At 50.7% G+C, this 25,679-nt stretch overlaps 4 protein-coding genes and 1 long non-coding RNA gene across 6 annotated transcripts; 3 read left to right on the top strand and 2 right to left on the bottom strand.

The window, feature by feature from the left end:
- On the top strand, positions 227-11,169 carry PPP1R26 (protein phosphatase 1 regulatory subunit 26). The gene is made up of 3 exons (XM_021413538.1): positions 227-1,297; positions 3,024-7,124; positions 10,754-11,169. The coding sequence occupies exons 2-3, from the start codon at positions 3,085-3,087 to the stop codon at positions 10,788-10,790; spliced, it is 4,077 nt and encodes a 1,358-aa protein (XP_021269213.1). The 5' UTR covers positions 227-1,297; positions 3,024-3,084; the 3' UTR covers positions 10,791-11,169.
- Positions 11,495-12,831, bottom strand: C16H9orf116 (chromosome 16 C9orf116 homolog). The gene is made up of 3 exons (XM_021413541.1): positions 12,508-12,831; positions 12,352-12,430; positions 11,495-12,028 (listed from the first exon to the last, which is right to left on the bottom strand). The coding sequence occupies exons 1-3, from the start codon at positions 12,618-12,620 to the stop codon at positions 11,843-11,845; spliced, it is 378 nt and encodes a 125-aa protein (XP_021269216.1). The 5' UTR covers positions 12,621-12,831; the 3' UTR covers positions 11,495-11,842.
- Positions 12,701-14,476, top strand: MRPS2 (mitochondrial ribosomal protein S2). The gene is made up of 4 exons (XM_021413540.1): positions 12,701-12,748; positions 12,828-12,896; positions 12,984-13,113; positions 13,598-14,476. The coding sequence occupies exons 1-4, from the start codon at positions 12,721-12,723 to the stop codon at positions 14,172-14,174; spliced, it is 804 nt and encodes a 267-aa protein (XP_021269215.1). The 5' UTR covers positions 12,701-12,720; the 3' UTR covers positions 14,175-14,476.
- Positions 15,309-19,313, top strand: LOC110406730. 2 transcript variants are annotated; one of them, XR_002443550.1, is made up of 5 exons: positions 15,309-15,652; positions 15,804-15,851; positions 16,352-16,398; positions 16,811-16,897; positions 18,519-19,313. It is a non-coding gene; the product is annotated as an uncharacterized LOC110406730 (long non-coding RNA). The 2 variants fall into 2 exon arrangements; XR_002443551.1 differs by having other exon boundaries at positions 15,309-15,625.
- Positions 20,868-25,679, bottom strand: FAM69B (family with sequence similarity 69 member B). Its single transcript, XM_021413539.1, has 5 exons — positions 25,562-25,679; positions 23,896-24,030; positions 22,585-22,692; positions 22,244-22,420; positions 20,868-22,096 (listed from the first exon to the last, which is right to left on the bottom strand). Exons 1-5 carry the CDS (start codon positions 25,622-25,624, stop codon positions 21,284-21,286), a joined length of 1,296 nt encoding a protein of 431 aa, XP_021269214.1. The 5' UTR covers positions 25,625-25,679; the 3' UTR covers positions 20,868-21,283.

The following is a 25,679-nucleotide window of genomic DNA, read 5'->3' on the forward strand; positions in this document are numbered from 1 at the left end:
TCCAGGCTGCAACTCTGCAGCTAAGGAAAAGCCAGCTCATTGTTCTCTGCACACAGATGCTGGCTGTGCTGTTTGCAGCAGCCTTGTTCAAGAGAGCCATTTCGGGATATAAAAGCATACCACATATCCCAGGGAAAAAAAAAAAAAACAAAACACAGGCAAATGTCTTGTCAGCTGTTTTATCTATTGTAAGAGCAGAAGATAAATCAGTCTGTCTGTAACTGTGCCTGGCAGTTTGAAACGTGGTCCTGTCCCACTTCCCCAAAAAACCAGGCCAGGTCTGGAAAGAAATTAGAATGTGACGTTGGAGTCCAGGAAAAAGCACGATTCCTTCTGCCTCAGGCTTCCCAAAGCAAGCATTCCTGGGGTGAAAGCAGATGGAAATCCATCCCTCAACACTCAGCCCCACATCTTGTGAGGCACTGCTGCAGAGCAAGCACAAGAAGTCCTGGAAGAGGTGAAGCTCCAGCAGCAGTGATAGTATGGATGGAATAGCGTCTGCTCGGGGCAGGGCTGAACCAGCCACGGGAAAACAGGCAGCACCTGGGGTCAGGGTGCCAGTGTGTCATCTGATAGACACTAAGACGTGCTCGTGAAGTCTCACAGACTGAGAGCCGTGAGCAATGCTGCAGCACAGTGACTGAGATAGTCAGTGCCTGCTCTGGAGCTCGGGGTCTGCACCACAGCTCCGCAGCGAGAACCTCTGCGTGGGAACCTCTGCGTGGGTCAGGAAGCAGCGCCCGTTTTCTCAGGGACAGCCCAGCTCCCAGCAGCAAGCTTCCGAAAGAACACACGCTCAGCTCTCTGAACTCTGCTCTAGTTTCGCATCGCAAAGCCCGGCAGTGGGACAGCAAGCCGATGTTTTGCCGATGCACTGAGTTCTCTCCCTTTCGGGCAGCTCCTGAAGAAGCGTCGTTGTGAACCCATCCCGCGGGGCCGCGCTGCAAGGAGCACCGCCGCTCCCCACGCCTGATGCCCACGCGTGGCACTGAGGGCCGCCCGCCCCTTCCCTCAGCTCCGAGCCGCGCTCCCCTCCGCACACCGCCCCAACCCGGCGCCCGGCTCCTCCCCGCCCCGCTCCTCCCGCAGCCGCTGACCGCGGCACTCCGTCCGCCCTCCGCCTCCGCGCCGGGCCCTGCGGCGCATGCCTCCCGATCCCCGGGGCAGGGGAGGAAGCGCCGCCCGCTCCTCCCGCACGGAACGGTGCGTCGAGCCCGAGTCCGGGGGTCCGTCCTTCGCCGCCGCCACCGCCCCTTCTGCTCGGCCTCCCCCGCGGCGGAGGAGGCGGCGGCCGCAGGTGAGCGCTGAGGGCCGGGCGGCGGGAGGCCGAGCCGGGCCCGGCCGAGGGCGGCGGAAGGCGGGAAGGGAACCATGGCGGCGCGGCGGGGCCCGGCCTGGGCGGGCGGCGGAAGGCGGGCGGCCCCGCGGCCTCTGCGTGTCCCGCCGCGTCCCCTCGGCCCTTCTGTGCGCGGGCTCCCGGGGGAACGTCCCCTCGCGGAGCCCGTGGGGCTGTCCCTTCGCGTCCCCCGCAGCGCGTTGGGCCGGGGGGGACGGCTTCCCCGCGCGGAGTCGGGGGTTCGGAGGCGCCGTGAGGCGGTGAGGCCCCGGCGCGGTGTCCGAGAAGCTGTGGGTGCCCCGTCCCTGCAGGTGCTGGAGGCGGGACGGGGCCCGGGCAGCCTGCCTCGGGGTTGGGGGGCGGCCCTGCCAACCTGCACTGCGCCGTCCCTCCCAAAACATTCGATAATTCAGTGATGGTTCGGTGAGTTGCTGCAGCCCCTCTGGCCAGGGAGCCCCATCGGCCATGGCAGGGCTGCAGCATCCCTTCGTGTCTTCCCACATCACGGCGTGTTACTGTAGCTCTAACTGCCGTGCTTCTTCTCCGAAGGAAGTCAGTCGTATTTCAGCATCAGAAGTGGTAGATAAATACAGGTGCTGTTAGTGCGCATATCTGTGATGTTCCGGTGCACAGCAGCTGCCACTGGGGTGTTGGCCATGGCCGCAAGCAGTGGTGTGAAAGTTAACCCCAGTCCCGTGTCACAGCTGTAGCGCAGCAGCCATCTGAGTGCGGGATGATGAAGACATCTGCCCCATTTCTGGAAACTGTGGAAATAGGTTAATAGGAAATAAGCTGGGTTCTTCATGAGGCTGGGAACTTAAGCGTGTTAATTGCATTTCTTCGGTATAATTAGGTGTTCCAATTTCTGTTTGAACTTTAGCTGCTTCTTATGAGGAAGACCGGTTTTAATTTATCATTGCCCCCAGTGGGTGTGTTGGAAAGTATTTTAGAAACTGTATTCATGTTTTTATAGAAGTTTTGGTTCTGATACGCATCGTAGCAGTCTGCTCAGCTGCTGCTGTGAGACGTGTCCAGGTGCATTCATGGCCCAGCACGTGAAGGGTGAAGGATGTTCTTGATCCCCACGCTTAAAACTGGAATTCTGCAGGACTGATATTTTGAAGCTAATTACCGCTGAGGAGAAAAGAGTGCAAGCAATGGCCGTCCAGAGCTCAAGGCGTGGGTTAAAGTGTGTTGTGCGAGGATGTTCTTTGGCAAAGAGTTGGCGAGGCATTTGTTCCCTTTTTCCACAAAGTTAATTGCAAAAATATCAGAATGGTGTTAGTGCAGAAGGGAGGTCTCACGCAGCTGTGCACTGAAATATCAGCTAGGCTGATTCCGTGGGTCTTGGCAATACAGGGTTATTTAGGAACATACTCAAAAGAGTGTGTGGCCTTCAATGGAAAGCGTAGGAAGAATTTCAGAAGTGAAGATGATTACCTGAGTTGGATTATGGCTGTTGCAGGAGCACTGGAAACCACAAATGATGAGTGTTTTGTCTTATCCTTAATGACAGTAGTGACTGATTTACCATTTCAAGGGATGTTGAGCAGAAACTCTTGTGATTATCTGGCACGGTTAGTCTGAGTGTTAATAATTTACAATTTGTGTTACCAAGTATTATTACATGGAAATTTTAGAAGCAAGACTTGTAATAAAAGATACTTTCCTTTTTTTTTTATCATAGGATGGAAAAGAGGCCGGTCTGAAAACCTTCTCCTTCGTGGACTTTGCAGTTGTCTGCTAGAATGTTCCTTATGAATGCTTCTCCTTTGGTAGCTCTTCAGACACAATGGGAATCCTTTGGACCGACGAGGAATTGTAGATACCCTGTTTGCTTCTCTGAGCCTGAAGGGGACGTCACCAGAACTTCCGTGCATGCAAAAGTTCAGATGATCATAAACAGCCTGCAAAGTCAAGAGTCTCCCCTGGGTATGAACAATGAGTGTGAATGTATTATGCAGAAGAAACAAAAGGGAGAAAAAGGCACTAGCAATAGGGTTGCATCTAGCACCACATTGCTCCAGAAGCATCCTAAATACACCAAGGGGGGTTGTCCTGCTGATTCAGATGACGCTGAAGAGAATGTGGAGTTTGGGACTCTCTTGCTTGATTCCGATAGTGACGATTCTGTTGACCGAGGTATAGAGGAAGCTATTCAAGAGTACTTGAAAGCGAAAAGTAAAAGTGACCAGTCATTACAGAGGAATGCAGAGTGTTCCGAAAACGTAAGCAGAGACAAAAGGCTTAAGAGAGAATTCTCCCAGAACAAAATGTCTGGTAACCTTCTCCCTGTGAAATTTAAAGCAGATATGCTCTCTGAAGAGTACTTTTCTGACCAGCTGGGAATTGGTAAAAGACTACAGCCTGCTTCCCCTCAAAGCGTCAGTAGCGATGACTCTTTTGAACAGAGCATACAAGCTGAAATTGTGCAGTTCTTGAATGAGAAGAAGCAGCAAGAAATTAGCAAGTGTGTAATTGGGCAGGATAAAAAAGAGTCCCATGTGAGATCTGTCCTTAAAAGCAACAAACAAACAACTAACAAAACAAACTGCGGCGCTATGAAGCGAGGTTGTAACGCGCTCCTCTTGAGACACCATCCCAAGCTACGGAAAACCAGCACACAGTCTGAGTGTTTGAAGTCTGAAATCCAGGAAATGCCTGGTGATTTCAACCAAGTGGACCGAGCATATCTAGAAATGGCCACGGCTAGCCAGCCCTGGTTACTGCAGCAAAATAAAGAAAGTGGAGCTAACTACTGGGAATCTAGGGGAGCACTTATGAATGAGAGCATGCACGCATCCGACTCGAGTAGCGATGATGGTATTGAAGAAGCCATTCAGCTCTATCAGCTAGAGAAGATCAGGAAACAGGCGGGTCACACCACGGACTGTGTCCCTTTGCAAAGGGAACAATTTGATACAAAGGGTATAGCAGACATTTCTGCAAGCCTGACAATTAGCTCAACAAAAAGTGCCTCACCAGAAATCCGTAAAAGCCCTACAAGCAACAAGAGGAAAGAAATTAATTCAAAGTCAACGGAATTAGAAAGCTCCAGCAATGACTTTAACAGGCTGTTTAAACCACTGAAAAAAGCCAGGCATTTTGTACCTCCGGAAAACAAGATTGCTGCTTGTGAGCTCACATTGCAGGCTTCTTGCAGAGCAGACACATCTGCAGAACTCATGTGCGCAGAAGCTATTCTTGATATTTCCAAAACAATCATGCCATCCCAAATGGGAAGTGACAGCAAATCCCTCGCTGCAGACTCCTTCTTTTCTCCCCAGCTTCTCTCATCCTCCCATTGTGAAAGTGACAGCAGCCTTGTGGACAGCGATGATAGCATAGAGCAAGAAATCCAGGCTTTTTTGGCTCTGAAAGCACAGTCGGAAAGCCTTGTAACAAAGCCTCCTGGCCTGTCACACTCGATCCAGATGCCTTTGCCGTCTGATCAAAACAGCTTTGCTGGTACCCTCGAGCCTTCTCTTCCCAAAACGCTGAAGCTATCACTGAATCGTAAGAAGAGACTTAAAAGGGAAGGCAGAATAGCAAAACAAGGTGCATCAAAAGCATCCGAACAGCTGGGGATGGGATTTTTTCAGCCAGATAACTGCTCAAAAGTTCCTGTGCTCCAGGAGGGTACCCTGACCAGCCCTGAAGGACTCTGTGATGTTCAGACACTCAGTAGCAATGAGGCTGGGCAGCAGCAGCTGATGTCTTCTGAGTTGTCCGAATCTGTTGGCCAATGTGTGGCATTGGATTCTGTAAATCCTTCTATGCAGGTTCAGAGTGGCACAAGAAGGCTTGTGAAAAATACCATCCAAACTCAAGAGAGGGATGGTTCAGATGATGACAGCAGTTCCCTGGATAGTGATGAGGACCTTGATAGTGCTATTAAGGACCTTTTACGGTCTAAAAGAAAGTTAAGGAAGAAGTCTAAGGACCAGAAACCTCAGTGCAAGAAGAGAGTCAGATGTACCGAAACAGACAGTCAGCTGCTGGAGGAGGTTAGTAACCCTCAGCAAAGTGAGTGGAAATGTAAAAATCCCGTGCTACTGAAAAGCTGCCTCTCAAAATCTCGAAAAGCTGTGAAAGAGAATGCAGTCAGAAATCATCCAGATAACTTAAATGTCAACCTTTCAAGTGAAAGACCAGAAGCCGTTAAGAACTTGGAGTTTGACTTACAGCTTAAAAAAGGATGTAAACCTGAACCCATTTCAAGCCAGAATAACCTGCAGATAGCTAAAAATAGAAAATGTACTTTCACAGCTGCATTAGACACTGATGATAGCAGTTCAGTGGATAGCGATGACAGCATTGAACAAGAAATCAGGAAATTTTTGGCAGAAAAGGCTAAAGACTCTGCAAGCAATTCAGAGATGCAAAAAAATGAGGCAACTCTAGACCTATTGAGGGTGACCAAACAAACTGCAAATAAAGGAAAAGCGAAGCAACAGTCAGTTGAAAATGAGACTGACTTCTTGCTGGGTCAGAGTAAAAAGACTAAGGTATCTCAGCAAACTGATGAATTGAAGAACTCTCAGAGAACTGAAGGGAAAAGTGCAATGTTACTTGACAGTGGGAAAACTGCTTCCTCTGCGGAGAATGTTTCTTTGAATACTACTGGTCAGTCAAAAGCTAAACAAGGAACGGTGGGGGTTAAAGGTGTTGCTGCTGGTGAGTTACCTGGAAAAGCAATGGGTAAAAAGGATGTCCCCAATACAGAGCCTGTGCACAAGGTACTTCCACCTAAAACCAGCAAAAATGAAGGTTGTAAAGGACAAAAAGTAAGCAATGCAAAGTCTAGGTCTAAAAGAAAGAACACCTTTCAATTAAAGATTTCGAGTAAATTTATTGCAGGTCTGAAACGTGCTCGGGAGAGGAAGAAATCCATGCTTTTGAGCAAAAAGCAGAAATCAGAGCGTTTGCTCAGCCAGAGCAGCGCAGCAGGAACAGAGGTAGCTTCCCAGGATATGGATGTACTTACACAGGAAAAAGGAGCCCCACTGCCAAAAGGTGAATGCTGTGGGGAGAATAAGACAGCAATAAAAGAATCCAACCCTTCTCAGAAGCTCACTGTGGAAGTGTCAGGTCCCCATGTAGCAGAAACCTGTGAAAGACCAGATGCTGCTCCTTTGTGTATCAAAGAAGCAGAGGGCTGCAAAAAGGCTGCTGCTGCAGGAGACCAGACGGATTCACATCTGAATCTCCCCTCACAGGAGCAGAATGCAGCAGCAGGACAAGTAGATAAGGTTTGCAGAGGAACGTCCAAAGCTGAGAACATACAGATGGGGACTGAGGAAGGAGATAGCCACGAAGACAGCTGGGCAGATTCAAATGTAGGTCCCCCACTCCTGCAGCACAGTATGGCGGTGGTCGAAGCAGATAAAGTTAGCAGAGAAACATGTCAGCAGAGTATACGTGTGTGTGGTCATGGAGAGAATAACCAGCAGGACAACAGGGCAGAGCCACACGTAGGTTGTGCACTGCAGGGGCTAAATGTGACAGCAGTAACAGCAGGTGAAGCTAGTGGAGAAGCATGTGCAGATAACGGTGTGCACATGTGCATTGAGAAGGAAAGTGTTACCTGCCAGGACAGTGACAGACAGTCAGGAATTCAGGCATCCAGCTCCAATTGGGAAGGCAAAGTGCCTGTCCTGCAGAATAGGGGAACTGATTGTGAACCGGACCAAGGGCAGGAAGCTTTAGAGAAGGACTGTGCAAAATGTACTGACACACCAGCAGGGGACAGCCCAGATTCCCCCTTGAAATTAAAGGTGTCAGATATGTAAGTACACTTTTTATTTTTCCTCTAACATTCATTTTAGAAATTAACTCTCATACTTATTACCTTGATAAAACTTGAGACATGAGAGATGGCAGGAGAAGGAGAGAAATGTATATCGTATACACACTAAGGTGAAAAATGCTTCTGTATAGCAGGGATATCGTGGATAAACGTACTTAGTTTTTGTAGAATTTTGTAAATTATTTAAAGCGTTCCAAGGAAATATTTTTTATAATGATTTTTAGAGCTTACATTACTACAGGATGCTGTAGCTATTGTAGATAAGGAGATACCTCCTAATCGTGCTTTAAATTATGAGGCCTCTAATCATGTTAAAAGGAAACCTGTTTGCAGGCAGAATATATTTGGCAATCTGTGAGGAGATCCCAGGCAAACACGGATGTACTGACAGCGCAGGGCTTTGGAAGCAGACTGCCTGCAAAGTGTTTACACTCGAGCTGCCTTAGGACAATCCCGTCTCGTGGTTCTATGCGTGTCTCAGCTCCTCCCCCCATCCAGGGACTGCAGAGTGAACTCACCGAGCAGAACTCCAGCAGAGTTGGTGCGGGTGCACAGATTTGACCGTGAAGATCCAGATGCAAATCCAGGCAAGCAAAGAGGGTCGGTCTTTCTGCTCATCCCCTGCGCAGCGATCTCAGCAGCCACGGAAAGCACCTTTTGAATGCTGAAAGCCTCCTGCGAGCAGGTGATTCAAAGCACAATTGCAGCTGGAATGAAGTGAAGGAGTGTCTGTTCAGACAGCATGACTTCTGTGGATGTCACTAGACTTGGGTATTGCTGGGCCCGCAAGGCTGAGCCAATTTCCTCGTTACTCTTGAGTCTGATTCTGATGCCCTGCCGTTACCCAGCGATGCGTTTGGATTTTTCTGAATGAACTTCCTTCAACTGAGTGCCCTTACTTTTCTTTTTCGGAAGTGGTTTCTAAAATGTTACATTTCTGTGAACTTTCATTTACAATTTTTGTGCAATAGAGCAAAGCTAGATTTGCTGTAGGAAGTCCCTAACGTAAACGCCAAGGATATTTTCAGCACTGTTCTTTCATACTTAGAGAGTTCTCTCTCTATTTCCAGCACTCAGAATAAAGCAATTTTTCACTACTGTCTTTTTTATTTGAACTGACTTTAAATGGCATTCAAGTAATGCTTTTGTATCACAATGAAAGTGTTCCCACACCAGTTCCACTGAGAAACCCGAAAGGTGTGAATTGAAGCTGTTGACTGGTTCTTTCGTTTTCATTTGTGTGTAATGAAGTCCTTTGAGTAGTTTGTTCTTGCATCTCGTCCTGTGAATCGATTTTATAATCTCTTTATTCAGACTTCTGCTGAGCTCCTCAGCCGAAGCTACCAGTTCGGCTCACCTCGTTTCTTAATCACTTCAGCAGTCTTCCTGAAGGCTGGCCTTAACGTTCAGAAACGGAGCGAGAGCAGTCAAGAATGGATCCAGTATCACCTAGTATCTCCAGATGTGATTGCATTTGCAGAATATTGGCAAACTGCAGCGTAGCATGGAGTAGAAAAAGTAACCGTGGCATGTAGAGAAATAGATGACATCCTTTGTGTGTTTATACTGTTGTGCAGTGACATTTGAAACATATTTATAGTGGTCACTTGGCATTTCTTACCGTCTGGCCACCTTTTTGTACTCCTTGGGCTGGTTGGTGGAAGAGTTCCCTGCTGGCTCACTTCATTTTTGTGGTAGGATACCTTGGAAAAGTGAGTTTTTACTTAGCTCATGCCTGCAGGAAGTTTGCACAGGCATGTCTTTGTGTCTGCCTTGATTCTGTTGCAGGATTTGGGCATTTTGTTTGGAATAGGTGAATAGGCTGGTATTTTAAAATAGAATTTCTCAGAGTACCTTGCTTTAAAAGGATTAAACTGTACTCACTAGCGATGATGGAAGCACTATGTACCCTTTGGATGAAATAAGCTGAATGTTTCTCAACGTTTTTTCACTAATCCAACCTTAAGATTTACGAGGTGTCTTGTGCCCCTGTCGGTGTGTCTGTGTTCTCAGTACTACTTGTGAACTGATTCACTTCCAGTGAAGATGCAATTCTGATGACCTTGTGCTTTAAATACAAGCTAATTTCAAGCAGCACTTTTTTAAAAATTGATAAAACTTGATTTGTATATAGGAAATGGTGTACATTGCTACGTTTATAATGTTTAATAAATGGGGTTCTGACCGTGGACCATGAAACCAGAGCGCTCCTGTGGTTTGTGTCTCCATCACTGGGGAGCAGTGTTCTGGGTTACAGCTTTTCCCTCCTGTCTGTAGTCCGAAGATGCAACTAACCCATGTCGGTAACACCTGCGAGTGAAGGATGTCTCTCTGGATCCCAGAGTCGATCCAGTTTGCATTAGCTGAACCTGGGAGCAGGAGCACAGCTCCTCTGCTGCTCCTTTCATCCTGTTCTCCTCGGCCACCAGCAACCTGAGGCCATCGTCCCCTGGGCCAGCAGCACGTGGTGTCCTTGTGACTGAGACAGAATGCAGGTCTTCAGTGAGGTGGCCATTTAGGATAACATTCTTAATAACAAGAAGAGAAGAAGAATCTCCTATCAGCCAGCCAGCTGACCCTGTTTTGGCTTCCCCAGAGATGGCCAAAAAGGCCCTGGTTGAGTGCCCCGAGCAAGCCTCCTCTTTCCTTATTTCAGCCCTCCCGGGGAATTAATTTGATTGTGCAGCTTTGGCAGTATATACAAGGACAGAGCCATGAACTCAGGTCTACTCAAGGAAGTAAAGAAATTGCCTTTTTTTTTTTTTTTTTTTATGAACTACCTTTGGTTTTTAATGCAAAAAAAAAAAAAAGTTATTGGGTACCTTGTTTTATTATTATGACAGCAGCTGTGTTTTTCCATGCTTCAGGGAAGGCATCTTCAGGGATCCTCGGGGGCCCAGGAGGACTACCTTCAGTTTTTATAAGCAGTTCTTTGCTGTTATTTTAGGAATTCACTTTGACTTTTGACTGCTTTTTAAAAAAGGAAGAAACGCTCCATCTCTGCCACCATTTCCCTTATTAATGTGTATGCTCGGTGTTTGGCTTTGTATTTTCAAACCTTTAAGAACTGAAGTTTGCCTTGGTTTGGTAGCACAGCCTCCCCTGATTTTTATCTGCAGACGTGGAAATCTCACTTTCAAGATACAAAGTGGAAAGAGACTTTGCCAACTTTTGTTGCCCAGAGGAAATCCCCGTGCAGATCCATGGCTCAAGGCTGGCTTCAGCCACAGCTCACATGTTGCTCCCTTCTCAGCCAACCTCACTGGAGTGCATGGGGTAACATCCCCCCAAAGCATTTTGGGATGCAAGCTACGTGAGGGTGGTGTAAGGTACAGAGTGTGCAAAACTGTTCAAAGAAACTGGTTTCAGCTCAGGAATGAAACAGAAAGGGGAATCATTAAGGCATGGAAGAAAGAACGTGGGTGGTTTTAGATCAAGCGTGGAAAGAGATGGAAAACGGGTGACAAAACCCACTAAATTTATATTTCATAGAGGTAGCTCCATCCCTCAATTATTCCACCTGCAGAACAATCCGTGGATAGAAATATTTGTAAAACTGTCACAAGTGTTTGCGTTAATTCTGCCCTTAATGTTACTTCTCATTTCAGGAGAAGAAAGAGGAGAGAAACGCAAGGCATTATCTAGAGTCTAACGGAGGAATAGCAGTGAGTGAGAGAAGGTTGCTTATTTATTTTAATGCGTTGAATATTTTAAAAGTTCACTATTCAGGCCCATTTCTGTGCCCAGTATAATGACTTGCTCAGATGTGTTGGTGTGTTTTCAGGAGGGTGTACTTAGCTGGCTGTTTCTGCCTTTCAGATAACTAAATGAATTGAAGTGCAGGGCTTGAACTGTTTGTTAGGCTTGGTTGAACTCTTGTGTTTGGCCCAGGAGCATACGCTGGGCTGCGTATGTTTAAAATGTTTAAAAACCAAAAGCATCACAAAACACAGGGCTGATGGCATGCTGTTCAGTTTTGGACTTCAGATGCTTAGTGACTGTAACTAAGCAGAGTCATCTGTTCTTCCCCCAAAGCTAAATGTGGCCTTGACTAGTTAGGAGTCCTATTAAAAAAATACATCCTAGAGTTTTAAGTTGGGGGGGGGGTGTTGTTTCTAGAAATGTACTGCTACCTTTAACCTGTTAATGTAGTTATTTTGTCACATTGTATACCAAGCTGAAAGATTCTTTACCCTGTTCAGGAGGAAAAGCTCTCATTAAATTCCAGCTTGTGTTTAACTGCGTGAACGTGTGTTATCCTGCTGCTGCTCGTTGTGCCATATGAGCCCTTCTTGACAGTCTGTGCCATTTCATTCCCCTTGGTGATAACGTTCAGAATCACTTAAGCGTTGTGGATTCCTGCATGTGTTTCTTTATTAAGACAACAGCTCTGAAACAGTAAGTTTAGGACACCCTCAAGGCTACAGCTTGCCTACGCACCGAATTCCCTGCTCGCAGCCTGGGTTCTGCTGTGACAACACAGAAAGGTAACCTGCAGTCTGGTGCATGGCTGTAACCGAAACCTGAAGCAGCACCAGCTTCACCCAGCAACAGTGCAGCGGCGTGGTGCTTCCAAGTGAGGCTTAGCAACGGGTTTGGGGTAAGGTCGGTGCTGTCGTTTCCCTGACTTTTTAGGGGGGGAGGGAGTTATTTTTCTAACTAAGCAGCCAGCAATAAACTGAAAGGGCTTCATCGCTCTAGCAGTGCGAGGGCCCGCTGGCGTTGAAGCTGGGGTGGAAGTTGAGGGTGTCGTAGGGGGTGATGAAGTTGGCGGGGCCGGTGACGCGGCTCTTCTCCAGCGAGGTGTTGAGCCCGTCGTTCCTGTACATGCCACACTGCCCCAGAGTGTCTGAGAAGGCGTGCGAGATGACGTGGAAGGAGGTCTGCAAGGGAGAAGGAAATGAGAGAGAGATGTGTTCAGCTCCAACGCCAATAGCGCCTGCAGGAGCTTGCACAGAACTCTAAGGATACTTCATCACAACGCGCCGCAAGGAGACCATTGTTACGGGGAAGACTAAAACCAAGCAACTGTGGTGGCTCAGAGCCGCTGGGTCTGAGATGGGGTTGCCAAAATCTCCCACCTTGGTGGCCGTTGGGCAGGAGAAAGGTTTGTGGTGCCCTGCGAGGAAGGCAGACCCCCGCCAGCTTGGGGAAGCCCAAACCCAGCACTCTGCAGACGCTGCCCAGGCTCCGGGCTCGCACCTACCGGCACCTCGTGCACCGTGGGCGCTCTGCGGCCGTACTCCTGGTTGGTGGTCCGGTACAGCGGGTGCGGCTCCGGCTGCCTGCGGGGACACAAGGCATCAAGCCGGGCCCGGGGCAGAGAGGTTGGGGGGGTGGGGGGGAACCTGTAGGGGCTCACCCGTAGCCGCGGAAGCAGGAGGGCTGCAGGAAGCGGCCGGGCAGCGCGGAGTCCACCCGGTACCAGGTGCTGGTGCGGGGCGCGGAGCCCTCCGCGGGCTGCGGCTGTGCCATGCGGGGCCGGAGGGGACGCGCGGCCGCGTTGCCAGGCAGCAGCGCTGGGCGCGGGGGAAGCGGAAGGCTCCGTTCCTCTTCCTCTTCCTCGGGCACGGAGATGGCGGCGCCGCGGATCTTACGGGCGGGTGAGCGGGTAGGGCCGTGCCGAGCCGCGCAGAGCCGTGCCCGCCCCGCCCGGTGACCGCTGTGCTTCTCTCCCCGCAGCAGCCCCGCGGCTCTACAGCGGCCTCCCCGCCCCGGCGGCGCTGACAGCGGCAGCGGCGCGGCCCCTCGGTGAGTGCGGCACAGCCCCGGCCCTTCGCCTCTGGCCCAGCCCTGCCACCACGTTGGGCTGCAGCGTTTTCTCTCCCCTTCCCCCAGACCCGGAGGACAAGCTGCTCGCCAAGCCGCTCCGCCACCCCGACTTCTTCAACGTGAAGGAGCTCTTCTCCCTGAAGGATCTTTTCGACGCCCGAGTGCACCTGGGTCACAAGAAGGGATGTCGGCACAGGTGAGTGACCCCACTTTGTGATCCCACACTTGTTTGCAGCAGGAGTGTTTCTCTAGGGCACACAAGCCTTGGTGGCAGCACGAAACCTGGGCTAGGACTGCTTTAGCAGCGTCTGTTGTGACAGGACAAGGAGAGATGGTCTGAAACTAAAAGAGGGGAGTTTTAGACTGGGTGTAACGAAAAACGTCTTTTTTTTTACAATAACAGCAGTGAAGCACTGGCACAGGTTGCCCAGAGAGGTGGTGGATGCCCCATCCCTGCAGACACCCAAAGTCAGGCTGGAGGGGCTCTGAGCACCTAGTGGAGCTGTGGGTGTTGCTGTTCACTGCAGGGAGTGGGACCAGATGGCCTTCAAAGGTCCCTTCCGACTCAAATGACCCTCTGATATCAGCAGGCAGTTGGGCTGCGGGAAGGTTTCTGTAGGACTGGAAATCTCTCCTCGATGCCCATAGCCCTGCGTGTCACCTGCCCTCCATCCCTGCAGGTTCATGGAGCCCTACATCTTCGGCTGCCGCCTGGACCAGGACATCATCGACTTGGATCAGACGATGGAGCATCTCCAGCTGGCCCTCAACTTCACTGCCCACATCGCCTACCGCAAAGGCATCATCCTCTTTGTCAGCCGCAACCGGCAGTTCTGCCACCTGGTTGAGAGCACAGCGCGGGAGTGCGGGGAGTACGCTCACACACGCTACTGGCAGGGAGGCCTGCTCACCAACGCCCACATCCAGTTCGGCTCCGGCGTCCGCCTGCCCGACCTCCTTATCTTCCTTAGCAGCCTCAACAACGTCTTTGAGCCCCATGTGGCCATCCGGGATGCTGCCAAGATGAACATCCCCACGGTGGGGGTGGTGGACACAAACTGTAACCCATGCCTCATCACCTACCCCATCCCTGGTAACGACGACAGCCCCACCGCCATGGAGCTCTACTGCAAGCTCTTCAAGATGACCATCATCCGCGCCAAGAACAAGAGGAAGCAGATCGAGGTCTTTCAGGAGCTGCAGAGCCGAGAGAAGGGCAATACGAGCCACCCCGTGCTGGCTGAAGGCCAGGCATGACCATGGGGCTCATCTCCACGCTGGAGGCGGGTGTCCTGCTCCAATTCTACAGTGCTGCACCCATGGCATCACACAACCCGGCTTTCGGCAGAGCTGGGCTGTTTGCCATAAAGGGACATCTCCAGTTCAAAAATAATTTGCCCAGAGCAATTGATCCAAGGGGAGATGGAGCAGGACCAGTGCCAGCTCTGCTGTGGTTTGTTGTTGCGAGGAGCACCTCTGTCCTGCGGCCCTCCTGTTGTGAAATGGTGCAAAGCCACTTGTATCGCACACCACAAATAAAGGGGTCTTTGAGCCTCCTCTTTCTTTCCCTGTTACACGGGGCGGTGGGGAAATTTCTGGCAGAAATTCGTGCTCAAAGGATGAGGGGACAAAGGTGTGGCGGCTGTTCCCAACCTGGGGATCTCGGGGCATCGCGGGCCCCGTGCAGGGCCATCCATGGGTGGTGAGCTTCTGCCATGGCCACCACGGGGAGCTCAGGGACTGCGGGGAACTGCCAGGAAAAGGGCAATCCAGCACCTAACTCTCCCTGTGGCTCTATGGGAGTTTTTAGGGCAGCCCAGCAGCGCTAGGCTCGGGCCTGGTAGCGTCCCCGGCCCGTATCCTGGCTCCTCGGTTCGGTGGCCCTACAGGGGTGGCTACGCCATGTGGCCCTCCCGCGCAGCAGGGGGCGCTCGAGGGAGCAAACGCTCAGTGAAGATTGTCCCCGCGGCGCTTCCGCCGCCCGCGCTATATAACCGGAAGTCGGGAGGCGGAGCGGTCTTTCGGCGCGGCGCTCGGCGGGTGCGGAGCTCTCGTGGGGGAGGCGAGCAGAGCCTGCTCGTTCCGAGGAGCTGAGTAGGGCGTCTCGCTGCCTGCCTGGCTGCTGTTCTCCTCCGTTCAGGCTGAGGGGCCTCCTCGCAGTGCCTTCCGGCGGAGCCGTGCCTTGCTGGCCTCTGTTCGCTCTCCCCCAGGCGCGGGCGCCATGCTGCAGCCGGGCCTCGGCTCCGGGATGGGCCGGGACGGCGGCTGCTGCGCGTTGGCGGCCGCTGCCGTTCGTTTTCCGAGGGCGAGCGAGGGAAGACGGCGTTGTGAGGGTATGGCCGTGGGCCGCAGGCTCCTGTGCCGGAGGAAGAGGACGAGGAAAGGGTGAGTGGAAGTGCGGGCCGCTCCTGTGCGCGGGGAGGCGAGCAGCCTGTGCGGGAGGTGAAACGGCGCTGGCCCAGCCCAGGAGAACAAGGGTCTCAGGGCTGCCCCTTCCCGAAGTTTCTGGGCCTCCGACGGGGGAAGTAGGCGTGGTCCGCTCAGCCACGTGGCTGGGCACAGGCCGGCCAGCGCCGGGCGTTGCTCCTGAGCCGCGTGTGCCATGGGCGCACGTGTAGAGCGCTGCGTAGGGAAGGCAGAGGAGTCTGTTTCCAAGGAAAGACGGGAGATATCTGACGGCTGCAGCCTTGTCGGGCTTAAAGATTTGAGTAACTAAAGGGATTCTGTTTTAACAAGTGATATTTTTTTCTTTGCTACTTAATTTTAATCTTTAGGATTTCTGAACTAATGTTAAGTGTTACAGTTCAGAGGGGAGTTATTTAATGAGCTCAGCATCCATTGTTAATGGATTGTTCTTTCTCTTTTCATTTATGTTCTTACTGGCAGAAGACGAAGGGCGGGATGAAGAAGATTCCCCATCTTGAAAACCCACGGGTAAGCAGTGCTTAGCACAAAGCTTCTCCAATCTTCGTGGGTTTATTTCTTTTTTTTATTAAATTGCTTCCTGCCACTGGCGTTGCAAAGGTGGCTGCTGTGACATCTTTGTGTCATTAGGTGGCAGAGATGGACAGGCTATGTTCTACGCTCGTTTGTTCTGAACCTGGTGAGCACTCAGAGTGATTGATAGCCTGACATTGTTTAGATACAGGCTTGTTGAGTTGTTTTTTTTACTCTTAAATCTGAAATGGGCATGTAGTAGAATAGAAAGCTGTTATGGATGTGCAGGTCCTGGGAGATGTGGCAGATACTGGCAGCCCCAGTCCTATTCCTGTCTGAAAGTAAAAAACATGCCTGCAGTATGCATTTATTTCTCTAGAATCCTTCTTCTACAGGGCTTTTCTTAGTATCATTAAAAAAGAAAGTTTATAACTGGCTTTGAAGCATGTCTAAATAGAAATCATCAATACTGTGTATGTTTTTCTGCTCTTTTTCAGAGAAAGGCATGTGCTGTGGCAGACTCAAAATGTCTCAGAGACCTGAGGTGAGCAGCAGTGGATACAAGATCATTCATTACATAGGTCCATGCCCCAGTCGTGTTGCAGATGTGGCTGTAGTGCCATGTTTGTGTCATTAGGTGGCAGAAAGCAAAAGGCTATGTCTTTGCTAGTGCTCTGATACCTGTGAGCACTCAGGAATGACTAGCAACCTGACAAATATTTCTGGCTTTCTCCTTTTTCTTTAATGTCAACCTTAAATTGTGCAGTGTGGACAATGCTGGCGTGGTCTGGAAGCAGATGGGTGTGATGTAGCATATGGAGAAAATTGCTTTCTTTTGCTAATATTTGTTCAATGCTGTCAGCAACTTCTTGACTTCCAAGGGTGCTGAGTAAGTTTGAGGAGAAAGGTGCAATCAGCATCTTCTGAAATGACTTTAAAACTGTGCTTGCTTTTAGAAGAAAAAAAAATGAAGGTACTTTTTCTTCTTGCGGTTACATTTGAGGACAAGTCTTGAGTTGTGCAGCTTCCTTCAGATGCTGAAGGTAGGTATTATATCACCTCTTGGAAACATACTCAAACCTCAGTGTGTTAGCAAAATGGTCTAACACAGAATGCTGCTGGAGAAATGTCAGGGGTTTGTGGAGTGCTAAGATGGTGTCGTAGACATACTCAAGAAAGGAGGTTGATTAAACTCACTTTCAGTAAATGAAGAAGGAGTGAGTGCTTTGTCCTGCTTCTCAAGACAAGATGTAGTTTCCTTGTATGTGATGTTAAGCTCCAACGCAGTAGACAAAAAGCAAAAATGCAATTGAACACAATTTTTTTAACTTGTTTTTGCTGTGTTCATGCTAGTGTGCTGACAAAGAAACAGTACCTTTGGGGCAGGAAGCCACTAGGCAGCTCAGGTACCAAAGTGCTGCAGTGGTTTAGTGCGTCACTGTCATTTCTTGATGTGGTACATGGGAGCATCTGCTGTGCTGGTGCTGTTTTTAAAGCAAGAGAGAAGCTCTCACAGCACACAGCGTTGTGAAACTGCGAGGCTTTGCAGTGACTAATAGCTTTACAAAATCTGGCAGTGCTAAATGTTGGAAAATGTCATCGTTAAATGGGCATTACGAGGGCCAGAGGTGCCATTAGCCGAGCGGGTGGCTGCTGGCTGCAAAATGAGCCATTTAATTGGAAAAAGGCACTGCCTACCAGTCGTGGTGGTGGAAAAGAATGCTAATAAGGTTCTTGGGAATACGAGTATGTGTAGAGGCATGCATTATGATGCAACTCCTCCATTTAAGTTTCCTGACTTCTTTTAACCCTGAAATATGAGTGTTGTGTTTTTTTTTCATCAGCACTCACCTCAAGGGTCCTGTGGGGGGGATGGTGAGTGCCTAATGAGGTTCATTTCTGTGTAAGGCAGAGCATATCTTAAATTTTTCCTGGTGCCATTTGCTGCTAACTGTATTGCTATGACTGAGCAGCAATCGCAGGCTATGAATATTTCTTTACTGAAAGAATAGCCTGGCTTTCAGCTGTGGAAAAAATGAATGTTTTGTATTAAGGTGGCTTTGAAAAAAAAATCTTCTGCCAATTAATTTAGCACATCAGTGTTTACAACTGCTTTGTTGTGGCTTTGAGCACGGGTTTTTATCTCTTTGCACTGTTAATAGCTTGATTCTTCACTGAGGCTGGCAAGCTCACCTTGGCTTTTTGGAGACCCCGAGAGTAGAAGAGTAACCAAGAACAGGCTCCAGTTACTGTGCTGTTAAATTATCCCTCTCCTAAATTCATACAGTAGCGCTGTCTGATCAGTAGACTTTTATATTATTCAAAAAAAAATCCTTATGTAGAGGCACAGAACCTCTTAAAGTAATCTTAATTTGTAGAGTGCTTTCTGTCACTGTTTTAGTTCCTGATCAGCACTGGTTTTCAGGCACTCAGATTTCCATTGTCCTGCAGTGATTTCAGTGAGTGTAAATTGTGGGGTTCACGTGGTTGTTCTGGGCTGAAGTATAGTTTCTTAGCTTGGATACTGTAGGACAGCAAAACAGCAGGAGTCTCCATGCTATGGGCTAATTCTCTTCGTGGTGTTGATATTGATTGCTGACTTTTACTGGCTGTATTTGCTTGAAATTCTTGTCTAACATCCTGGGTGTGTTTTTCTTTTTCCAGGTCGTGCTTGAGTTCTAGAATTTCTAGCAAGCCTGGCTACAGGAAGGGAAATGGTTTAGCATTACTGCATTTCAAGATGCCGAAAACTTCTGTCTTACTCATACATGGATCCAAGCAAGCTGCAGCCATTGAGAGTGCATGTAATCTTTCCTTTCTACAAGTAATCTCAGCTCGTGCTATTTTCACCCCCATGTTCTGAAGCACTTGTTTTGATCATGTATTTACCATGTGGCTAAGAAGGTTTAAAAAGAACAACACTAAACAGACTCCCCGCAAGTCTGAAATAATAATGCTTTCTAAACATCCTAGGATCTAGAATGTTTTTGTCTGTGGGTATGAGAACTGTGTTTTTTTAACAGTAAACAATGAGATGTGGAAGCTTGCTTCCTACCTCACTCCCCTTCTTGCACTTGAATCTTTTACGCCGCTAAAGCAGCAGCATCTGTTCAGATTGAGTTGTGAGTTTTTCAGTGTTTTGCCTCTTGTTACTTCTCCAACTAACATGGAAAGTTGGGAGGAGGCGTTGAGTGTAAAATAGCTTTGCCTTGAGTCACTTTTCTCCCGTATTGTACTGTAGCTCATAAACCATAATCGCTTGTTTGAAAACACTTGTGCATTGTATTAGTGACGAACAAAACTCTCTGTTCATGGGATGTGTGAGTCACAGGTAAATCTGAAATTCATGTGTCTGCCCGGCGCTGCGAGTGGGGTGTGCGCAGTAACAACATGGTAACATGGTGTGTTTTGTCAAAAGTCTTTATTTGAATAAAGTGTCTTAGCTAGTTCTGTTCAATACACGGGCTGTCTTTCTCCTGAACAACTTCTCATTGTAAATGCCTAAAGATGAAATCCAGAGTGATGTAGGTAAGCAAAAAAAAAAGTGTCTGTTTTTGTCCATCTCTCCAGCTGTTTACCCACTGCTTTATGTAATAGCCTTCGGGGAAGGGAGCAGTGGGGATTAAGTAGTAGGAGTGCCACTTGTCAGGGCGAAGCTTGCTCTAAGGTTTCAGATAGATGGGAGGGTGAAAAATGGCTTTCTTGATGATGAGATTTGGTATGGTTGTTTCTTTTTCTAGTAGCAGGAGAAAACGAACTTGTCAGTGCACTGAGCTAGTTGCCATGGGAATACAGGACAACAGACGAGGAGCTGGGGGTAGCTACTGAAGCCTCACAGAACATCAGTCCTTGCCCTCCCTCTCCACCAAACACCCCTTCTGTGCTGGCACAGGGATCTGTACCTGCACTTAGCAGCACCCTGCCTGGAGGTGGAGTCCTGACTACCTGCAGTATTACTATTGCATTAAGAGTGGCTGGCTCCAACAGGCAACCTTTCAAACACAGAAACCTTACCAATGTTCAGCCTTACCACAGATGAATTCAGCTGTGAAGCTGACTCGTCTGCAGGACTTAGAGCAATGTTGGCACTGAAACATCCTTCATAAATAATAGTGAGAGGTAATGATCCTATAGAACTAATAGAAGGAAATGCTGATATTTATCCTCCAAAGGGCCCATAAATTTGCAGCTATGGCATTGCAGATTTCCTTCACAGACTGTATATACTGTTCAATGTATTCTTTTTTCCTCAGTGGTTGTACTTCAGATATATGCTCCACCAAGCAACTGTTGGCAAGAGCACCAGCTTATGCTCTGCCAGGAGGATGTTGTCCTGGGAACAGAGCGTGCTGGAGGTGATCTGCTTAAACTCTTCCTCTCTACCTGAAGTTTTGAAAGGTTGCTGCAGCTGAGCATTTAAAAGGAAACAGACTGTAGGTAGAGACCTGCAGTATTTATGCAGCCAAGGAAATGATACCTGCTGAAAGGTTCTCTGGAAATTCATTTTGATAATGGGAGAAGCAGTGGATTATTCTGGTATTAATCTTTAACCTCTGCAGTGGTAACCTAGCTTAGAGAATTAAACTGAAAGGTTGGCTTATCCCTGCATGGGTGATGAAATATTGTGGGAAGTAACACATGGATCAGGTTGTAGCCCTTATGTTTTATCCAAGCTCTTGCCTTACATGCTTCCAGACCTGGCACATGAGGGGGAATGGCCTGTGTACTTCCTGGCAGCCAATTTCATGCTACAGGCAGAAGCAGCTGGGTGGAGATTCTCATAAAAGCCATCACATCACTGCCATGGGTCAGGCACTTAAAAAAGTGAAACAATTGCCAGGATTCTCTGCTGTGGAAAAGACAGCTTATCCACTTCCGAAGTTGTGGCTGGCTCTCATGGTAGATGATTCAGATACTTAAGGAGATACTTCTGAATAGGAAAATCTACCTTATTCTCCCTTTTTTGATCACGAGAATGCTGATACTTAAAAGGCTGCTGTTTTGCTATTGATGTACTGGTGTGATTCACATAAAAGCTCTTTATTTACATCAGAGACGTTCATCAAAATAAGATGTGACAAGTACAGCATGAATGATTCATTCTCATCTTTCTGCACTGCTTTCCTGTTAATCAAGAAACAGATGCATCCAGCTGAGCTCTGCTTCCTTCTCTCTTTCCTCCTCCTTCCCCCAAGCCTGTTCAGCCCTGCTCCTGGTAGCCCAGCTCCCCAGCTGTCAGTGCAGACTATCGATGATCCTGCTGGGTGGTGGAAGGCAAGATGTTTGGCTTTTCATGAAAGCAAAGGCGCTGCAGCTATGCTGATCTCCCTGGGTAGGGTGTATTTTTTCCTGCAGGGGAGAGGATGGAGAAGCAGGCCTTTGAGCCTTGGCTGAACTTCAGGATTTCAGATTCGAAGCCCTGGGCCCCGTTAGGAATATTTGGTGTTGGAAATCTTCTTCCAGAGCAAGGTCTTGAGGTTGTTCAGCACTAGGGAGTGGTGCACTTCCATCTGGCTGGCCAGGCCGCTGAGGGTCATGCAAGTTCGGAGCTGTTTCTGCAGCTCCTCTTTGAGGTCAGGCGGTGCCCCGTACAGCAAGTAGTCCTGCAGCAGCCCGCACACCTTGGCCAGGTTGGGCTGAACCACGTCGCTTTTGCACTGCTTCATGAGCTTGTCGCAAGTCGCCGTGCAGTCCTTCCCGTAGGTGCAGTCCACGTTCTGCTCACAGTGACGCCCCTTGAGGAACCCTCTGATTGTCATCTCCGTTGCCACCTTCCTCAGGTTGACCATTTTGAAGTCGTATTTGTCGTTGTAGCCCACGTTCCTGAAGCTGGTCTCGCAGATGTAGAAGTTCCCGTAGGTCCCGTGGAATATCTCCTCCACGAACTCCAGCAGGCCGATGGTGATCTTGGCCCGCCGGGGCCAGGCTGGTGCGAACCACTGGTGGATGAGCTGCTGGACAGCGACGGGCAGCAGGGACTGCAGGAAGGCAGGGACATCAGCCCCGTAGAGGGAGTTGTGAGGGATCTTCTCCGTGACGTAGAGATCCCCGCAGTACCCAAGCAGCTTGGAGGTGTGCTCCTTCTCGTGCAAGGAGAGCATGAGGAGGAACTCATTGAGCTGAAGTAGCGCCCAGATGGATTTGGCCTCTGCTAAAGACACTTTCCCATCCCTGTTCACGTCTGCCATGGCGATGATCTGGCTCACCAAGGCTGCAAGAGAGCTCTGATCTCCAAGGTTGGACTGCAACAGAACAAGAAAAATGGCGTCAGACTCCTTCAGCTCCCTGTGATCAGGCTCGAATGTCATGAAGCTGATCTGGAGAAGCAAAGAGCTGTGAGCACGTGGCCTGGGGGAGCAGCAGGCTCTGGAGGGGCCCTCTGCACTCACCTTGAGGAAGTTGAGGAGCATTTCTTTGAACTCGTCCATCGACGTCCCTCGAGTCGGTTTGTCAAAGAGAACCACATCCCTCCTGGGCACGGAGTCCGGGTTGCTGTCTGCCTTCAGGGCCTCCTCAATGCCACATTTGATGATCACCTCCTTCTCCTTCCAGAGCCCGCTGTAAACCTGCAGCGAAGGAGAAGGGAGCGATGACGGGAGGAAGGCAGCAGCAAGGCCAGGATTGGCGATGGTGTCAAGCAAGGAGCAGCAGCGTGGCTGGGTGCAGAAGGACAGATCCCGGGTCCCATTTTTCAGCTCTCACACCCGTCCCCAGTGGGGCAGAGACCTACCTGCTGGGTGGGAGAGGAGGAGAGGCAGTGCTGGAAGCGGAGGCTGCGCTCCTCGCACAGGTCTTTGCACGTGGAGCCAGAAATGATTCCTTTCTTGTACTGGTCGCACTGGGGAGGGAAAGCAGAGAGAGGAGCGGTTTCTCATGAATGCCATTGCATCCCTGGTGAGCCTGTTTCCTCTGATTTCATGTGAGTCTCATACAAGAGAAAACCACCCTTTAAAAGAGGCACATCTGATGGCAAAGCTGTTGGGAAGCAAGGCTGCTGCCCAGCGAGGGGCAGGCATGTCCCCTCGTCCTGCTGGAGGGGATTTGCTCCCGGGTGCAGGAGCTGGGTGATGGTGAGGATGCAGGGGAGGCTCTCAGCAGAGCGGCAGCCCGTGTTGTGAGATGGGCTGGCCCCTGTCCAGGCAGTGGCTCTGGTCCACAAGCAGGGCGGCTCGCTCAGCGAGCTGGAAGCATCCGCGGGTGGGAGAGGCTGCAGCTCTGCAGTCAGCAGCGCGGGCTTGACAGCCTCGGGCTGGAAACAGGCACTGCAGAAATTCACAGCATCTATTGCCTTTTTTTTTTTTCCTTCTTCAGTGTAGATGGGAATTAACCCTTGGACCTGCTTACATGGGCCACGGCTGGACACGGTGTCTGAAACACCAAGCTCAGAGCGGGAATTAGCACCTGAGACCCCACGGTCGGAGTCATGCAGAAAATCAAATTAAACGATTGCTGCTGTTGTTATGGCAATTCCTGCCTCCCTTCTCTGTGGAAGGATTGATGAACGAGGTGTTTCCAGCCAGAGCCTCGCCATCCTGCTCCCTGCCAGGCTGGGCAGACCTGCAGCCCCCACAGCGGTCCTAGGGAGCTCCGCTTGGGCACCATCCCCAGCTGGGCTCTTGCCCAGGGTCTGCCCTTCCTGCAGTCTGCATCTTCCTGTAGGGCACAGCAGCGCTTACAGAGGTGCTCCTGCAGTTTGGCTGCTCCCCTTTGTCCTTTGCTCAGCTTTAGGTGGGGGGCAGGTGCAATGCTCTGCCTGCCTGCCTGCAGCTCCTGACATCACAGCTTCATCTCACAGACATTAACCTGCTGATGCCTGGCCCGCTTCCCTCTGACATCTCGTTACATGGGTTTAGCCGTTACCCTGGCAGGATAAGGTCACCTCCCCAGCCTGCAAGCTCGGCGCGATGCTGGGGATGGAGCCAGCATGACACAGCCCCAGCGCTGCATCCAAGGCTGCAGAGCACCACGCGGCCTCTCCCACCCCTCCCCGCTCTCCCCATCCCCGTGGCACAGCTCGCCCTTTCCCCACCCCATCACTCACAATTATCATCCGGCAGACGTGGCCGCGGCAGAGCTCGGAGTAGGACGAGTAGTGCATGTAGGCCACCCAGCTGCCCACGAAGATGCCCAGCCACACCACCAGCAGATATTTCACCTTGATGCCCGGGAGGCGGCTCTGCAAGGGAAGGAAAATGCGGTGGGTGAAGGCGGCGGTGCTCAGCCCATCGGTGCTGGCAAGGATTGGACTTTTCCAAACAAACCCACCGATGGAACCTTCAGCCTTTTTTTGTGTGTATCCACCCGTCTATTATGCAACTCCTGCTGCAAGTAGGTCACTTAAAATTCCCTAAAAGCAGAGGGATTACAGCCACTCCCCAGCAAAGCGCTGTGCAAAAGTTCAGTGCCAGCATAGCCCCCCTTGCCCACCTGACCCCTCCCCACGCCCCTCCTGTGGGTGATGGTGGGTAATGGGGAATACTGAAGCATGAATGGGCCCACGGTGCCCTCTGCGCCCGTCGAGCTGTCACACCACTAATTAATGCCTGTTCCAAGAAAATCTGGCCATGAGGGCTGGGTAAAAATAAAGGATGTTTGGATTTTCCCATAGGGCTGCATTGCTCCTACGAACCCGAAGGCTGCTGAAAGCACTGGGGGCAGATACATTGTGAGATCTTCACCGCACAGCAGGCCCTGCAGGCTGCTGCATGGCAGGGATGTGACCCACTGAACCTCCCCCTGTTCATGGACTGTCCCCGTCATGGGGTGACAAAGCCTTGGGTGGCTGACATGTCCCTTGGGGCTCATTCAGACCAAGGATCCATCACGTTCCTGTGCAGATGCGAGGTCCAGGCCAAAACTTGAGCGTGGCACGTGGGGCCTTTCATTGTCCTTCAGAACGGTGGAAAGGAGCATGCAGGTTTGGGATGCACCGCATTGAGGTTCCATTGGGTTTGGGTCACATTTTGGGTTTGGGTCACATTTTGGGTTCAGGGCTGATGCTGAGGTCCCTCTCCTCCTGGGCTCAAGGCACAGGGGTGCCCTGCCTGCTGCCATAGGGCATTAGTTACCCTGTGTTTGGTTTTAGGATGACTCCAGGAGACATGGAAATGATCTGGGGCCACAGCTGCCATCAAAGGCAAAACAGACGGAGTGTTACCACTCCCACATGCCCTTGCCCCATTGCCACCAGCTCGGCCCTTCCTGCAGGACCCCAGCCCCATGCAGCCGCCCCCCCCCCCAGGCCTTTGGACTCAGAGGGTGACAGAGCAGAACCCCAGCTCCCAGCCAGTGCCGCCCGCTCAGTGCCCCCCGGGGCCATGCAGCCTTTCCCGGCCCCATGGGCTGAAGATGGAAAGGCAAAATAAAAAATAAAAAATAAAAAAAGCAAAGGGTGGGAGTCAGCCATGCTGCACCAGAGCTGCATATCTGTGGGGAGCGGATGGGTGGGCGGATGGACGGACGGACGGACAGATGCACACATCGGGATGCTGGCAGTGCACGCTGCGAGCTGCGCGTTATGCAACCGCCGTGGTGCTCGGTCCCCGCGTCCCGGTGCCCATCTCCATCCCATCGCTGTCCCCAGCACCCGGCACAGCGCTACGAGGCGTCCCTTTGTGCCGGGACGCGGGGATGGGCAGCACCGAGCCTTCCCCGGCCCGGATCTCCCCTCTCCAGTCCAGATCCCGCCCCCCCGGCCCGGGCGGTACCTGCAGGCCCTTGGAGATGGGGCAGAACAGCACCAGATGCACCAAGCGCCGGACCCTCCGCATGCTGCGGGCACCCCGCGCCCGCGGGCCTCAGGCTCCGGGGGGCATGGCCGCGGCC

Source organism: Numida meleagris, chromosome 16 (genome assembly GCF_002078875.1).
Source record: "Numida meleagris isolate 19003 breed g44 Domestic line chromosome 16, NumMel1.0, whole genome shotgun sequence".
Classification (NCBI taxonomy): domain Eukaryota; kingdom Metazoa; phylum Chordata; class Aves; order Galliformes; family Numididae; genus Numida; species Numida meleagris.

What these genes read in the sequence shown, in the direction of transcription:
- PPP1R26 (XM_021413538.1), top strand. Translation starts at nt 3,085, where the DNA reads ATGTTCCTTATGAATGCTTCTCCTTTGGTAGCTCTTCAGACACAATGG. An exon ending in AAATTAAAGGTGTCAGATAT is followed by an intron (nt 7,125 to 10,753) that starts GTAAGTACACTT and finishes TTCTCATTTCAG; the next exon opens with GAGAAGAAAGAGGAGAGAAA.
- C16H9orf116 (XM_021413541.1), bottom strand. Translation starts at nt 12,620, where the DNA reads ATGGCACAGCCGCAGCCCGCGGAGGGCTCCGCGCCCCGCACCAGCACC. An exon ending in TCCTGCTTCCGCGGCTACGG is followed by an intron (nt 12,431 to 12,507) that starts GTGAGCCCCTAC and finishes GTGTCCCCGCAG; the next exon opens with GCAGCCGGAGCCGCACCCGC. An exon ending in CCACGGTGCACGAGGTGCCG is followed by an intron (nt 12,029 to 12,351) that starts GTAGGTGCGAGC and finishes TCTCCCTTGCAG; the next exon opens with ACCTCCTTCCACGTCATCTC.
- MRPS2 (XM_021413540.1), top strand. Translation starts at nt 12,721, where the DNA reads ATGGCGGCGCCGCGGATCTTACGGGCGG. An exon ending in GCCGCGGATCTTACGGGCGG is followed by an intron (nt 12,749 to 12,827) that starts GTGAGCGGGTAG and finishes CTCTCCCCGCAG; the next exon opens with CAGCCCCGCGGCTCTACAGC. An exon ending in GGCAGCGGCGCGGCCCCTCG is followed by an intron (nt 12,897 to 12,983) that starts GTGAGTGCGGCA and finishes CCCTTCCCCCAG; the next exon opens with ACCCGGAGGACAAGCTGCTC.
- FAM69B (XM_021413539.1), bottom strand. Translation starts at nt 25,624, where the DNA reads ATGCGGAGGGTCCGGCGCTTGGTGCATCTGGTGCTGTTCTGCCCCATC. An exon ending in CCATCTCCAAGGGCCTGCAG is followed by an intron (nt 24,031 to 25,561) that starts GTACCGCCCGGG and finishes CTTCCCTTGCAG; the next exon opens with AGCCGCCTCCCGGGCATCAA. An exon ending in TGCTCCTCAACTTCCTCAAG is followed by an intron (nt 22,097 to 22,243) that starts GTGAGTGCAGAG and finishes GTTCTGTTGCAG; the next exon opens with TCCAACCTTGGAGATCAGAG.